This window comes from Azolla caroliniana, unplaced genomic scaffold (assembly GCF_043228905.1).
Source record: "Azolla caroliniana isolate FFs.n. ecotype wild unplaced genomic scaffold, voAzoCaro1.0.p SCAF_491, whole genome shotgun sequence".
NCBI classification, from domain to species: domain Eukaryota; kingdom Viridiplantae; phylum Streptophyta; class Polypodiopsida; order Salviniales; family Salviniaceae; genus Azolla; species Azolla caroliniana.
The window spans coordinates 7,992-23,075 of NW_028230926.1; the positions used below are offsets into that span (position 1 = coordinate 7,992).

Genomic DNA, 15,084 nt, shown 5'->3' on the forward strand with positions numbered 1-15,084 from the left:
CATGAACATGAGTTCTCCAAATCTCTCAAAACAAAAGAGCATACATCAACATCAAATTGATTAAACTTGAAAGTTGCTGACATCCACTTCTACTTCATTGTCATGTACACCATTAATTTTCCCTTCACTATCTTTTAATGAGGAAATGATACTAGACCTGAGGAAGAGATCAATGAGAAACATCTTGGGATGATCTCCAATATAAATAACTACTCACCCTACTCGCATTTCGTATCACATATCTCTTTAACAGTTCTGTCCAGTGCCTACTACTAAGGCAATTTTTCCACTTACAAGAGTATTTGAAGTTTTTAGTTCAGTTCACAAAGTTTGGATGAGATATCATATGACATCAAAATTATATACCCACTCATCTTGAAGGAGTATGTTACTGAATCCAAACACATCAATGATTTGATTCCAATTTTTTGTACAAGCATTATGATCTTTGTAACCGAATATTAAGATGTTATGTGAAATTGTACAGCAATAACATGGGATGACCTTTTCAAGGGAACACTTCCAATATGCCACCTTCAGCTATCGGGAATTCTTCGCAACTTCGGCTGAATTTTGATCCAAAAATATGATCCTCCCTGTGTACAATCACAACATTTCATGCCATGTTTCTCTTCTAATACATTATTGTGAAAGAAATAGTATCAGTAACACCTTTCATGCATAGACCCTTGAAGCATTATCTAGCGCGTACAAAATGAAAATGTATAGCTGAAATGTTTGATTACCATTTTGGCGTACAGCAATTTCTTGGATGCGCTTTATGATTTTGCTTTCCGGGTCAAAAAACAACCGAGTCTCAATATTCCCCTCGACATATACCTGTGAACTGTGCGGTGGAAATTCATAATATCAGGCAAAACAACTGATTACAGAAAATCTCAGAAATGTGCTTATAATGGTTCCTCACCAGAATATGTGAGTAACTGTATGCTTAATGGTATTAGTAAACTATATACAGTTCTCATACCTAAAGGCTATCACTGTAGGGTCTAGATTAATCATGCATAAAAGAAATCCATGAAAACCCTAATCTTTGCATTGGCTACCTATGAGCCTATTACACTACAAGCACAGCTCTCCACCTGACCTCTATAAACAATGATAAATTCCATCAATATATCTCCCAGATCACTAGGAAGCCCTGAAAGAGAGAATAAAACAAAGGAATGGCATACCCCTTATTCAGTAACTTCATCACTAAGGCACCGAGTTTGTATTGATAGACTGCTACACGATGCCACTGAACCATGCTGCGTTTCGCATATTCGTCAGGTGTCTCATTTTCAAAAGGTCTTCTATTGTTTCTCATTCCTGAAGTTCCTAAAGAGAACATTGTCACTGTCGATCCATTGCGCATAGTCTTCTGAGAAGGTGCATACCCGGCCTCTCCCATGAGAATTGCCTATTAATTATAATAGAGAACAAAAGTGAAACAAAGCTTTATATGTACTGATCATCGCATGATTCAAACAAGAAAAACCACAGTAAATAGAAATGGATGTCTTTTGCTACAATATCTACACTGCTGAATGGCACTGTCAAGTAATCATGCCTAAAAAATAAATAAAAACCTCAACAACAATTATACATGCACTTGTCAATGCATATGTATACAGATGTAGATGAATCCAATTACAAGCAAGAAGCCATAATGTAAGAGGGTAAATAATAACCTTGTAGATCCCTTGTAAATTTGGGTTCATTGCTTTCATTTGATCCACATCACTAATTTCATCTTCACTTATATCATCGTTAACATTTGTTTTAAATAGAGAATCTTCTGTGTCCTCAGAGGTGCTAAAAACACCATTGCTTTGATCGCTTCCATCGGCAATATTTGATACAAAACGCTTTGCATAAAAAAATGTCCTTTCAACTGTGTCAAAAAAAAAAACACAAGTTAAACTTTTGATACAACAACTTCGTGATGTCAAATGTGTCTTTTCAACTATTCCAAAAATACACACCTCGTACTTACTACCAATGTTTCATTATTCAACACACAATGACCAGGCTATCCTGGAAGACTTCCAGACATTTCCAGCAAAGCTTAATGACATTGAGAAGAACAAATCACTCAAATCAGGTTCTGTAATATAGTATGTGCATCTTAAGACAGTCAGTGTGACATTAGAGTAATGGTGAAGTACGTGTACTCACACATTAATCTATCACATTAATGGGGTGATAGACTTAGTTGGCTCTGATTAAGGAATTGTTACACATACGTGAGTCCGATTACATGCATGGAAGTCCTCCTTGCAATTATACATGATATGGGCCTTCTTATTTGTGTCACAACTCTAAATACATTGTGTTGCTGATCTACAACTTCATGTGATGTAATCTATTGGTGAAGAAAGAAAAAAGTTGCACTACTGTACATTGTTCTGTTCTTGTGAATAGTGCATAATCAAGATCTAATTTCCCTAGCTATGCATACAATTGAAGCCATTTATTTACACTTTGAAAAGATTTATACTTAATTGAATGTCTATATACATATGTATGTAAGAATGTATGAAATCTCTGATATGTCAGTGTGTTTGTATGTCATTTATTTACACTTTGAAGCCATTTATTTACCCTTTGAAAAGATTTATACTTAATTGAAAGTCTATATACATATGTATGTAAGAATGTATGAAATCTCTGATATGTCAGTGTATTTGTATGTATGTATGTATGTATGTGCGTGCGTGCACGTATGTGCGTACAGTCATACAGACAGACAGACATATATATGCACATAGGTATGTATATATGTATGAATCAATCTGCACACACACTATCCTCCTAATGTGCATAGCAACAAAGCCAGAACATACAAGACTATGGTAAAAATAAAAATAAAAACTAAGTTCAAGTAATGAGCTTGAAAGCGTATGATTGATTAACTTAGCAATAGCTGAATGGATATACAAGTTTGCTCTTCACAAATGTAAAGAAGGTTACCTGAACTAACAACCCAATTAGGTCTTACATAAGGCGTCTTTGCCAATTTGTGCATCATTCGCCCAACACAGAGAGAGAGAGACGCAGAGGGCACTGGTGTTTTATTCCCTGTCTCTGTCTCTGTCTCTGTCTCTGTCTCTGATCTCTCTCGCTTTGAAAGGAGGCATTGGGAGAGAGTGTGTGCCCGCGAGATTTGAACCCGAGTGCATTGAGAGAAAACCTCATTCACAAATCATAACTTGAAATTTGAATAATGAAGGATATGAGTTCTAGACTCTTTGAGAATTGCTAGGAGAAGCAAGAAGAACCCTTCATTGAAAATAGGGTTCTTGTTTTGCCCGAGTGTTGGTTGGAACGCGAAGAAAAAAAGATAGATGGTTGAGAGAGAGAGAGACGCTAAAAACTTCCCAAGGGAAACTTTCGTCCCGATAAGTTTTTTTCCGACCGAAAAAAATCACATCAGTACTCGGCCAATGTTTCCTCGTATCATCTTGTGTGTGTGAAACGGAAACTTGTGCCATTGCGCTAAACCGTGACCGTCTCGTTGATATGGTTGCATGTCCTCCACATGGCTTCTCACTTTTCTCGCCACCATCATTGTTGTTGTTGATGATGATGATGATGATGATGTTATTGCCTATTGTGTATTGCGTATTGCGTATTGCATATGTGCATGTCATGTGTACCATGTACCATGTACTATGTATTCTGTGTTGTGTATTGCATGTCATGTGTTGTGTGTGTTGTGTCCCATGTATTGTGTACTATGGATTGTGTACTGCATATCGTTATTGTGATGTCTAGGAGCCAAGACAAACGCAAATGACATCTACACGTGTTGTTTATTTGAACTAATGCTCGATTACTTGGTGTGCATATCAAACTGGGCTAATCACTTTGATATGAACAATAAGTAATCGAACATTAGTAACATGTGTCGATGTCATTGCTTTCGCACCATAGCTATGGCCTCACATGGGAATCGAATTCCTTACAAGGCTAGTGTGACCCATAGTTGGTAGGATTCCCATGTTACCATGGCTAATTGAACCACACACAAAAAAGAAATTGGATTAGTATTACTAATGACTTAATGACTTAATTAGTGATATGTATCAATTACTAGCGACTTAATTAGTAATTAGTGATATGTATAAATTACTAATGACTTAATTAGTGATATGTATCAATTACTTAAGATAATTGAGACATATTATCACTAATTAAGTCATTCGTAATTGATACATATCACTAATTCAGTCATTAGTCATCCGATTTTTCGTCGGATAATAAAGACTTATTCTCACTAATGACGAGAATCTGAGCAGCTTCAAATGAATAATTGTTTGAAGGAACGGAAGGTTTTGCTTGCAGGAAACAATTATCCCACATGCAAACATTTCAAACTGAACAAACCCTATAAATCAAAGGAAGAAGACGCTATAATCTCAGCTGTGAGGAGAGCGGTGCATTGCAGCCATAGCCCGGCTGTGTGATTATCTTTGATTTCACAGGAAACTATAATGGCACCTCAATCTGAGCTATATAACCTTTTTGCATTAGAATTTAGGACCTGAATCTCCTATGTGATGAGAGACATAAAGTATTTGCTTTAATGTCTGCGAATTGCTCATGTACTTCCCCTCTCCTAATTTACATATCTATTCTTCTGCCACAGAAAGTTTGTATATAAATTCCACTTGTGAAGAAAACATTCGGAATTCCTCCAATCTACAAGAAAAACAATCAGACAAGAAGGGAAAAAACGTTGTGACCTAACAATATATTGAATAATGATCCATTGAATGGGGAGAAAAAAAGAAAAAATTTGGACCATTTCTCGATTTGTGCGTGTCATCCTTGCGCAGGGGCCATGCTAATCTTCTCTGTATCGTTCCAATTTTATCAGATGTCCCCGAAGGGACAAAGATTAAAGCCATTCTCTGCAGATATATATAATCCTATACACTTAATTTGCCTCTGTATGTGGGACTTACAGAATGTTACTCTTGAAGACATGTTGGGTCACCAATCTCTGAGCTCAAACTCCTTTGCCTACCATAAGTCCTCTATGTATGGAGAAGATTGAAAACTAGTGCTAATTGTATGTCATGGAGATGGAGATAACTAATGAGGCATCAAAAACCTCCCAAATTTGGAACCACAAGCAAAAATGGAGCGATTGAAAACCTCTCACAATTTTAAACTTTGTCCTCTAGCACATTGTGCTTAGTGTGTGGGTTGCATAATGACATGTCATTAGCACATCACAATATCAAGCTTAGTTCCTTGAAGATCATGATGGGAAGAGTCGACTGATTAGCGATTTAGGTTGCATAATGAAACATTAGCATGTCATAGTATTGAGCTCATGAGTTGCTTGAAGATCACGATGGGAAGTGTCGATTGATTTGCGATTTGTCGATGATGTATATTACGATCATCAACCAAAAGAAATTCGGCAATTGCTTGACAATGTGTTGATGCCATGAACCAATAGTAGAATCGAAGCATGAGCACCTCTTTCATGTTAAAATTGTTGCATATTCACTAAGTGCAAGAATGTCACATTGTAAATATGTAATCGAGAAATGCAAAGAAGCTATGACACTCTTCATTTTTACACATTGTTTTTTATTTCTTCTTCCAATAGTTCTTGATCTCATATTTCTTAATCTCATTATTTGTGTCCTTTTGCTACTCACTGTTGTTTCTAGGCTAAAGCACCATTTCAGGACTTCTACAATTGAGCACTCATAGAGAAGTTCCATTAATTATTGGGACATCAAAGAACCTTAATTTCTAATTCCTTACAAGGCTAGTGTGACCATACCTATTGGCATTCCCATGTGACCATAGCTAATGAATGCACGAAAGTGAATTCTTGGTTTCCTCATACAATGTCCAAATCGCTTGCTGATCTACCAATCCTCTTCTTAATGTAATGCCTTGAAAACATGATTTTTTGCACCCATTTCTTATGTAATTACTAGAGACACGAGGAATGGGCATGCTTATTTCTAATCCAACCATACTTAACGATCGTAAATAAGCTAGATTCATTATCTCAAGAGAGGGGACACATTACATAAGAGGAGGATCATAAATGTATTGCACTTTGTATCCGAAAAACATAGTAACAAGATTTGCATTGGCTCAATAGATAGTTAATAATGGTGACATGGGAATCTAATCCCTCACAAGGCTAATGTGACCATAGCTATTAGAATTCCCGTGTTACCATTGGCTATTGAACCACAAAACAATCGGATTACTAATGACTTAATTAGTGATATATATATATCAATTACTTAAGATAATTAAGACATATTATCCCTAATGACAAGAATTGGAGCAGGTTCAAATGACTAATTGTTTGAAGGAACGGTTTTGCAGGAAACAATTATCCCACATGCAAACATTTCAAAATAAGTGAGCCCTATAAATCTAAGGAAGACAACACTTTACGATCAGCTGTGAGGACAACGGTGCATTGCAGCCATAGCCCGGCTGTGTGATTATCTTTGATTCCGCATGAAAGCGGTGATGGCACCCGAATCTGAGCTCATTTTGCTGCATAATTAATATATACAGGCATCGCATGTAAATTCATTAGGACCGTGGTACTGTAATTCATTTTGCAAGGACATAACTCTGGGGTCCTTCCTTTTGAAAGTGTTTGGATTGTGTGTGTTTTGTAAAGGAGAGTTAGACCATCTCTCGGAAAGCTTTGATCCCATAGCGGTGACAAGGGGATGTTTGTTGGAGTCGAGCGGAAAAGAGATTATGTGTGAGCATGGACGTACATTTCCGAGAGTCGGAGCCGTAATTATAAATGCGAGGTAACTTCACCCTTTGGTAACTCAATTGAGATTGAAAATATGCGGGAAGAAGGAGATAGTGGTGAGAGGTTGCCGAAAATAGGATCAATTCTTTTGTTGATCGATCCCTACACCAACTGAGAACACAAGTGAGTGAAGAAGAAGGAAAATAAGAAGAGCCAACTTGTATGTGTTGGGACTCGAGCTTAGGGGGAGCTAAAGGTACATATATACCAAGAGGACTCGGTAGAATGAATGAAATACGAACGCGTCTGTAGTGCCACTTGTGCCATCAAAGTCCCATGTCCTGACTTGCCTCGACTTTTGAAATACATATAGAACTCTTGAATCCAAGAAACACAGGTGATATGATTTCCTCTCCTTCTCCTATAATCGTTAGTAGGACCCCTCACAGTAATGCAAGAGTCCCTCCTGATCGTTATGGTTTTCCTCATGTCTAAGTTTATCTCTTATTCTAACATATCACCTACACATAGGGCCATAGGGCCGTCATTGCATCAATAGACTCTCTCACTTTACCTAAATGTTGGCAAGTTGCTAAAGAAGATACAAAGTGGAAAGAGGATATGCAAGAAGAACTTGAAGCTCTTGAGAAGAACAAAACATGGGAGATTTTGTCACTACCACCAAGAAAGAAGGCGGTTTGGTGCCAATGGGTGTTTACAGTAAAACAAACCCCATGGGGCAAAATAAATCGTTACAAGACATGATTAGTGGGTAAGGGATATAGTCAGACATATGACATTGATTACGATGAGACTTTTGCACTTGTGGCGAAGATGAGCATCGTTAGGATGCTTATTTCCTATGAGCAAGGATTAGAAATTACATCAATTAGATGTAAAAAATGCATTCCTTCATGGAGAGTTGATGGAGGAAGTGTACATGGATATCCCCTTAGGTTTTGGTACAAGTCAAACAGTAGGCAAGGTTTCTAGACTAAGGAAGTCGCTTTATGGACTGAAGTAGTCTCCTCAAGCCTAGTTCGACAGGTTAAGAAGGGCTATAGTGGGTATGGGATACCAACAAATCAATGTCAACCATACAATGTTTTTCTGACAACACAAGGAGCATACTACATTACTTGTTGTGTATGTGAATGATATAATTATCACCGGTGAAGGAGAGATTTCCCAACTAAAGGTGCAATTGGGTAAAGAGTTTGAGGTGAAGAAACTAGACTTGCTACAATATTTTATGATTGAGGTAGCTTGTGGAGCAAAAGGAGTTGTTCTATCTCAACGAAAATATGTATTAGATCTTCTCACATAAACTGGAATATTGGGTTGTAGGCTTGTAGTTTCTCCAATTGACCCAAAGATCAAGTTAAGTGAACTTGTAAGAGAGAAAATTGATCGTGAAAGGTATAAGATATTGGTAGGTCGCCTAATTTATCTAACTCACAGTCGTCCATATGTTTCATTTGTAGTAAGTGTGGTAAGTCGTTACATGCATGATCTGAGGAAACATCATATGGATGCAATGTACCAGATTCTGAGATATCTCAAAGGTGCACCGGGGAAGGGATTGATCATTAGAAAACATGGTCATTTCAACATTGATGTCTATTGTGATTCTTATTGGGCTAGTTGTGTTAATAATAGGAAATCCACATCAGGATATTGCATGTTTGTTGGGTGCAATCTGGTCTCTTGGAAGAGTAAGAAACAATCGGTAGTAGTAAGGTCAACAATAGAAGCAGAGTATAGAGCTATTGTTGTAGGAGTTGCGAAGATGTTGTGGTTGAGAACTTTCCTAATAAAACGAAGGTTGTGTTGTGACAATAAGTCATCAATAAGCATTGCAAATAATCCAATGCAGCATGATAGGACTAAAGACATCGAATCGATGGATTCTTTATCAAGGAGAAGGTTGATAATGGAATATTAAAATTGAGCCATGTTTCTACCGAAGATCAAGTAGCAGATTGTCTTACAAAGGGACTTGGGACAATAAGTCTTTCTAGAGTGTGTGACAAGATGGTGTTAGTGGATATCTTTCGCCCATCGTGAGGAGGTGTTGATGGGTGGGGGGTTGAGCATGAGAGAGAGAGAGAGAGAGAGAGAGAGAGAGAGAGAGACACACACACACACACACACACACACAATTTTGAGAGGCAACTTCTTCTATATTCATGTCCCCTGTGGTGGGGTTATATAGGTACATTACATGAGGATCACAATTTAAGAACATCCAATGAGCTTTGTAAGTTAGTTACATAACCTTCTAACAACTTAGACCCATTTTACAACATTGCACACATTCACATAAATTTGCATGTGTTTGCACATATCAATATACTCACTCACTTTTGTGCAGACTTGCACACACTTACAACATGACTTTTAACACAAGACTTATCACTTATCTATTCACGTACCATTACTTATACGCTCATACACATACAATCCCACGGATAACAGGGGGGGTATTGAGTTGTAGCCCAATGGTTGGCCAACCCCAACAACTAGTTAGCCCAACCACCATATTTTGGGCTTTATAAGGAGGAAGCTTCTCCTCCTTATGTTATATAAGTGATCTTTGTCTTTTCTCTCTCCAATTGTAACATATATGTATACTCTTGAGAATAAGTGAACGGAGAATGTTCATTTTGCAATTAAATTTGGGAAAATCTTATGATCATGTTGATTACTTTAAGCAGTTGATTAGATTTGGAGAAAGCTACAATAATTGCAATATGTGTTCATTACTTTAAAGAGTTGATTGGCCCACAATTGTTAATGACAAATGAGGTAAGTAGAACAAGCTATGAATTTTATGATGTGGTTGGATGTATTGTATATGACCTCATTAGTGATTAATTGGATCTGGATTTCAAAGAGGATGAGGTGGACATGGTTTTAAGGCATCTTCCTTGTGGTAAGTGCCCTGGTTGGGGTGGTTTGACAAATGAAGTTTTTAAGCAATATTCAAACATTTTAAAGGGGCCCCTAACTTTGATGTTTCAACGTCGTTGGGATTTTGGTTGTATGCCTCAAGCTTGGTATGTTAGTCTCATTAAATTGGTTCCGAATGTGGCATTTCCTGACATATTTACAAAGATCTTGACAAATAGATTATAAACGTATTTGCCAAAGTTGATACATCCCATCCAATATGGTTTTATTGCAGGCGAGAATATATAATGTGTTGAATGATCAAATGACTATGAATTATGCATGACACACTCACCAAGAATCGATTATGGTGCAATTAGGATCGAAGAAAGCTTGTGATCATGTTGTTGAGAATCAAACCCAACTTCCCTAGTGTGGGAACACACCTTAGGCAATGCCAAGTGTGTGAACATCCCACGTCTTTGTATCATAACTAATGTGTCATAGAAGTTAAGTCCTATGACGCATAATTACTAAGTAGTTAAGTCTCCACCTCCTTCCCAAAAGATAGTTGTCGTGAGAGAACATATATGAGAGAAGGTGACTACATAAGCACCTTCTCCACTTCTTTGTAGTTGTTGGTTGTTTTTCTCTTGTTAATACAATTTTATTGTTTTTCTATATACAGTGTGTTCTCTCTCTCTCTCTCTCTCTCTCTCTCTCTCACACACACACACACACACACACACACAAACATCTCTTCCGCTGCACAAAATCACACCCGATTCCTTACACATGTTAATTGAACCTTTGTTTCTGGGTTAATGCATAAAATGGGCTTTGGACCACGTATGTCTCGTCTCATGTTTTCATTAGGATAAGATGCGGTATCTCGAGTAATGCTTAATGGGGGAATTACATCATATATTTCTCTCACGAGATTTGTTCCTCAAGGATGTCCACTTAGCCCTTTGTTGTTTGCTATTGTTACTCATCCCTTGTTAGTGATGTTATCAAGGTTCGCAACGAATGGCGACATTATGGGTCTATGCCTTCCATTTGGTTTGTTAGATGATTCTTTCATGTTTCTATAAACCTCATGAGAGAGTCTTGAGAAGGGGATACTTGTATAGAACCAAATTGCATGTAGTGTTGTGGTAGGCACATAATTTCTTGTTTATAAAAGTTTTAACTTTTAGGTCACAACCTAGATTTCTTAGAAGATCAAGACCAATGATATGTCGATGATTCCATGGACGAAGATGTTAAAAAGAAAGTTTGTCTCAATTGAATTGCATGGGTTTGTATCCATGGAAGTAGTAGTATTCATTGTTCAAAGTACCATATTGTCATAAACCTAGCAAATAAGTGAAGGGTAATGTTAAGGAGAAGGTGATGCATATATATAAATGGTGTATTGTCAATAATCACCTATTCCAATCTGACCTTGAGCCACCATTCAACATGATTTTGCGTCATTTCTTATGTAATTACTAGAGACATGAGGAATGGAAGTGCTTACTAATCCAACTCATAGTTCCTAATATTCGCGTACGTCCAATTTACTGGACGTACGCGAACGTTTGCAAACGTACGCGTATGATACGCGATATTCGTTTGGTTTTTTTTTTTTTTTTTGACTTTTTTTGGGTTTTTTTTTTTTTATATTCATAATATTTTGTGAATAGAAGTGACATCTGACACACATACACACACTCTCTCTCTCTCACACGAGAACTGACAGATTTTCTCTCTCTACAAAATCTAGATATCTAATATACATATTACATACTCCCTCACACAGACAAAACCCATAGCTCCTCTCTCTCTCTCTCTCTCTAGAGTCTAGATATACACTCAATCACTGTCTCCTCACACATGCAAAACAGGGCTTCTCTCTCTAGACCACACACGCTCTCTCTCTCTCTCTCTCTCTCTCTCTCTCTCTCTCTCCCCCTCACACACACACACACACTATGTACACCATATACACCATATGTATATATAATATATCTATGTACCGCGTATGGATTTCAATCATACTTGGAGCCTTTTCACGTATGAGTATGATACGAATATTGGCGTTTGAGTATGACACGAATGAGACGTATGGCTAGAACTATGATCCAACTATAATTAACGATTGTAAATAATGTAGATTCATTATCTCAACTTTCAAGAGAGGACACATTACACACATCCATAGCAAAACAAAAAATGTAAAAAAGCTTTTTAGACTAAAGCCTTGAGAAGTGCAAGGTATGGAAGGCAGCAATGGGCACAACTCGGTTTCTTGCCCTTAAAACCAAACCATTTATTCATAATAAAAACCGAACTAAATTGTTTAAAAAATTTGAAGCCATTTACACTGAATCATTTAGAACTGAACAATTTAAATCGAACCACTTAAAAGATAGGAGACACCAAACCATTCACGAAAAATTTAGAACCAAATCAAACCAAACTGTTTTTGACATAATCCAACCAAAACAGAACTATAGATTAAACCAAACCACAGACTAAATAGAACATCATAATAAACATAAATTTACACCACATTTTTTTGAAAATTACTAATTTTTCTAGAACGATAAGATATAACATAAATAAATAAATAAATAAATAAAGTTAAGCCACGATTTAACGGTTTGATTTGGTTAGAGCCGAAACCATGCCCATCGCTAACATTGGAAGGTGCATGATGCACTGTGCATCCAAATAGTGACTTCCTATCTAAATTTATCCCACACTCAGATGTCTTAAACTAAATCAACCTTATATATTAGGGAGGAACAAAATCACTAATAATTAGAAATGAAGAGATTGGTGCATGGTTGCTTAGCCTGGCTACAAGTATTAACTTGATTGCATGTGAAGACATGTTGCACCCATTTTAGAGCTTATTATGGCAACCCCATAATCTTCTCTTTATGCATGGAGAAGATTGGACTACTACTAGAGCTTAGTATGGCAATTCCATAACCTCTCTCTATGCATGGAGAAGATTGGACAATTACTAATTGTGTATGTAATGGAGATGGAGATCACTATGAGTGATCAAAAGCCTCTCAATTTCGGAACCTCACAAGTAAATTGTGTATGTAATGGAGATGGAGATCACTATGAGTGATCAAAAACCTCTCAATTTCGGAACCTCACAAGTAAATTTTGTCATCTCTGCTTAGTCGGGTTGCATAATGAAACATTTAGCATGTCCGACAATATCAAAGCTCGATTCCTTGAAGTAAGGTCACGATTGAAACTACTAGTGGAATCATGTTGCAACCATTAAACTTGGTATTACCAAGTGAAAATCAGAAGAAAAACGTGATCAATGCTAGTATTAGACACATGTATGGATCAAATTGATATATAATGTGAGAATTTGGCACCCTACAATGAATTTACTTGGAAGTTGGTATTACCAAGTGAAAATCAGAAGAAAAACGTGATCAATGCTAGTATTAGACACATGTATGGATCAAATCGATATATAATGTGAGAATTTGGCACCATAAAATGAATTTACTTGGTATTACCAAGTGAAAATCAGAAGAAAAACGTGATCAATGCTAGTATTAGACACATGTATGGATCAAATCGATATATAATGTGAGAATTTGGCACCATACAATGAATTTTGAGTATTTATCATCTACTTCTCCTCCTCTAATTTAAGTACCTTCTTCTGCCACAAAAAAAATTCGCATATAATTCCACTTGTTAAAGAAACATTCTGATTTCTTTCTTCTGGATGAAAAACAATCAGAGAATAATGCACTTGTTAAAGAATCATTCTGATTTCGTCTTCTGGATGAAAAACAATCTGAGAATAATGCACTTGTTAAAGAATCATTCTGATTTCTTTCTTCTGGAAGAAAAACAATCAGACAACAATGCACTTGTTAAAGAATCATTCTGATTTCTTTCTTCAGGAAGAAAAACAATCAGAGAATAATGCACTAGTTAAAGAATCATTCTGATTTCGTCTTCAGGAAGAAAAACAATCAGAGAATAATGCATGTATGTGATTATCATTTCTTGACCCTTCCAATTTCCGCCGCTGTTATATCATTTCGTCAAGAATCTCATTCCACAGTGACCTAATAAAACCAGCGATTGATGACTAGGGAGAGAAAATTTTGGACCATTTCTCGATTTGTGCGTGTCATCCTTGCGCAGGGGCCATGCTAATCTTCTCTGTATCGTTCCAATTTTATCAGATGTCCCCGAAGGGACAAAGCAATAGCCATTCTCTGCAGCTATATATATACTTACATATCTTATGGGCCTTTGTATGTGGGACTTATAATAGAACAAATCACACACCCTCCATGGAGCGTGCGTGTGTCTAGTCATTCATTCAATCATAGGTTCTTTAAGGCCCTTTGATTCTTCTTGTAACTTCTCTCTCGTATATGCCAGGTGTAATTTGTGGTTCATCAGCATGGTGTGCTTAGGGGGACATAATATGCATAATCTTTGCTTATGAACTCGACAAACATGATGATCCCATCCATCCAAAGATGTAGAGATTACGATCACGCAAATGTGAGTTTATCATCATTCAATTGATCACGGAGTGATGCTCTCAATATATTTGAGAAATTGCATGAAAATCATAAATAATGATTGTTCTTCACTTATGAAGATAATGGTGGTACAATACTGCAATCAAGGTTCAATAGAGTATGCTTCTTAAAACGAAGCAAGAACCTATATCGAATTGTGGGCTACATTTGAATGATTGTGCAAGAACCTATCACCTATCATGAAGATAGGAACAATCGAATTCTTCACAAAATGATCATCAATAAGTTGGATTCAATGTGTAAAGAGAGGAAACATTACAAAAGAGGATTGTAAAGCACCTTCACTCTATATTCAAAAACAAGTAATAATCAATAACCACCGTCACATGGGAAATCTATTAATGTGCATCAATTAAGATTTACTAGTGATAAATTGTTCTCTCATCGCATCTCTAATTATGCTTAAGGGGTTGTCTCATATCGTAGACAAATGAGATCAACAATACATCCATTGACTCAAGAAGGGAATTTAAAACCAAAGCCAAATTTGAACAAATTGTAACCATTACCACTAAAACAACAATGGTCTCAAAGCAAAGAATTTGTATCAAGCCTCAACACACCAATCACTTTCGACCACCTCAAGCATCACCAACATTGACCACACACAACTGATTTCCAAACCAAAAAGCAATGTTTTGAAGTGAAACTAGCACATGTAAGGGTGGAAGTCACTCTAGTGTGCCTTGTGCTAATGCAAGTTACAACATTCACTTGGATCAATACTTAAGATTTTCAAGAAGGTTCTTTAGATACAAGAAAATATGCCTCATATTGAAATGTGGAAAGCAATCATAATTCAGCATTAACAAGGTCTTGTGAGCTACCTTCAAGCTT

The 15,084-nt window shown here is 36.8% G+C and overlaps 1 protein-coding gene and 2 non-coding genes across 3 annotated transcripts; all 3 read right to left on the reverse strand.

The window, feature by feature from the left end:
* Nucleotides 1-243: 243 nt before the first annotated feature.
* On the reverse strand, nt 244-3,119 carry LOC147848162 (single-stranded DNA-binding protein, mitochondrial-like). The gene is made up of 5 exons (XM_087338634.1): nt 2,977-3,119; nt 1,695-1,897; nt 1,197-1,423; nt 747-847; nt 244-596 (listed from the first exon to the last, which is right to left on the reverse strand). Exons 1-5 carry the CDS (start codon nt 3,032-3,034, stop codon nt 541-543), a joined length of 645 nt encoding a protein of 214 aa, XP_087194760.1. The 5' UTR covers nt 3,035-3,119; the 3' UTR covers nt 244-540.
* A 1,679-nt stretch (nt 3,120-4,798) lies between these two features.
* On the reverse strand, nt 4,799-4,901 carry LOC147848163 (U6 spliceosomal RNA). The gene has a single exon (XR_015532060.1). It is a non-coding gene; the product is annotated as a U6 spliceosomal RNA (small nuclear RNA).
* An 8,890-nt stretch (nt 4,902-13,791) lies between these two features.
* On the reverse strand, nt 13,792-13,894 carry LOC147848164 (U6 spliceosomal RNA). Its single transcript, XR_015532061.1, has one exon. It is a non-coding gene; the product is annotated as a U6 spliceosomal RNA (small nuclear RNA).
* Nucleotides 13,895-15,084: the final 1,190 nt, after the last annotated feature.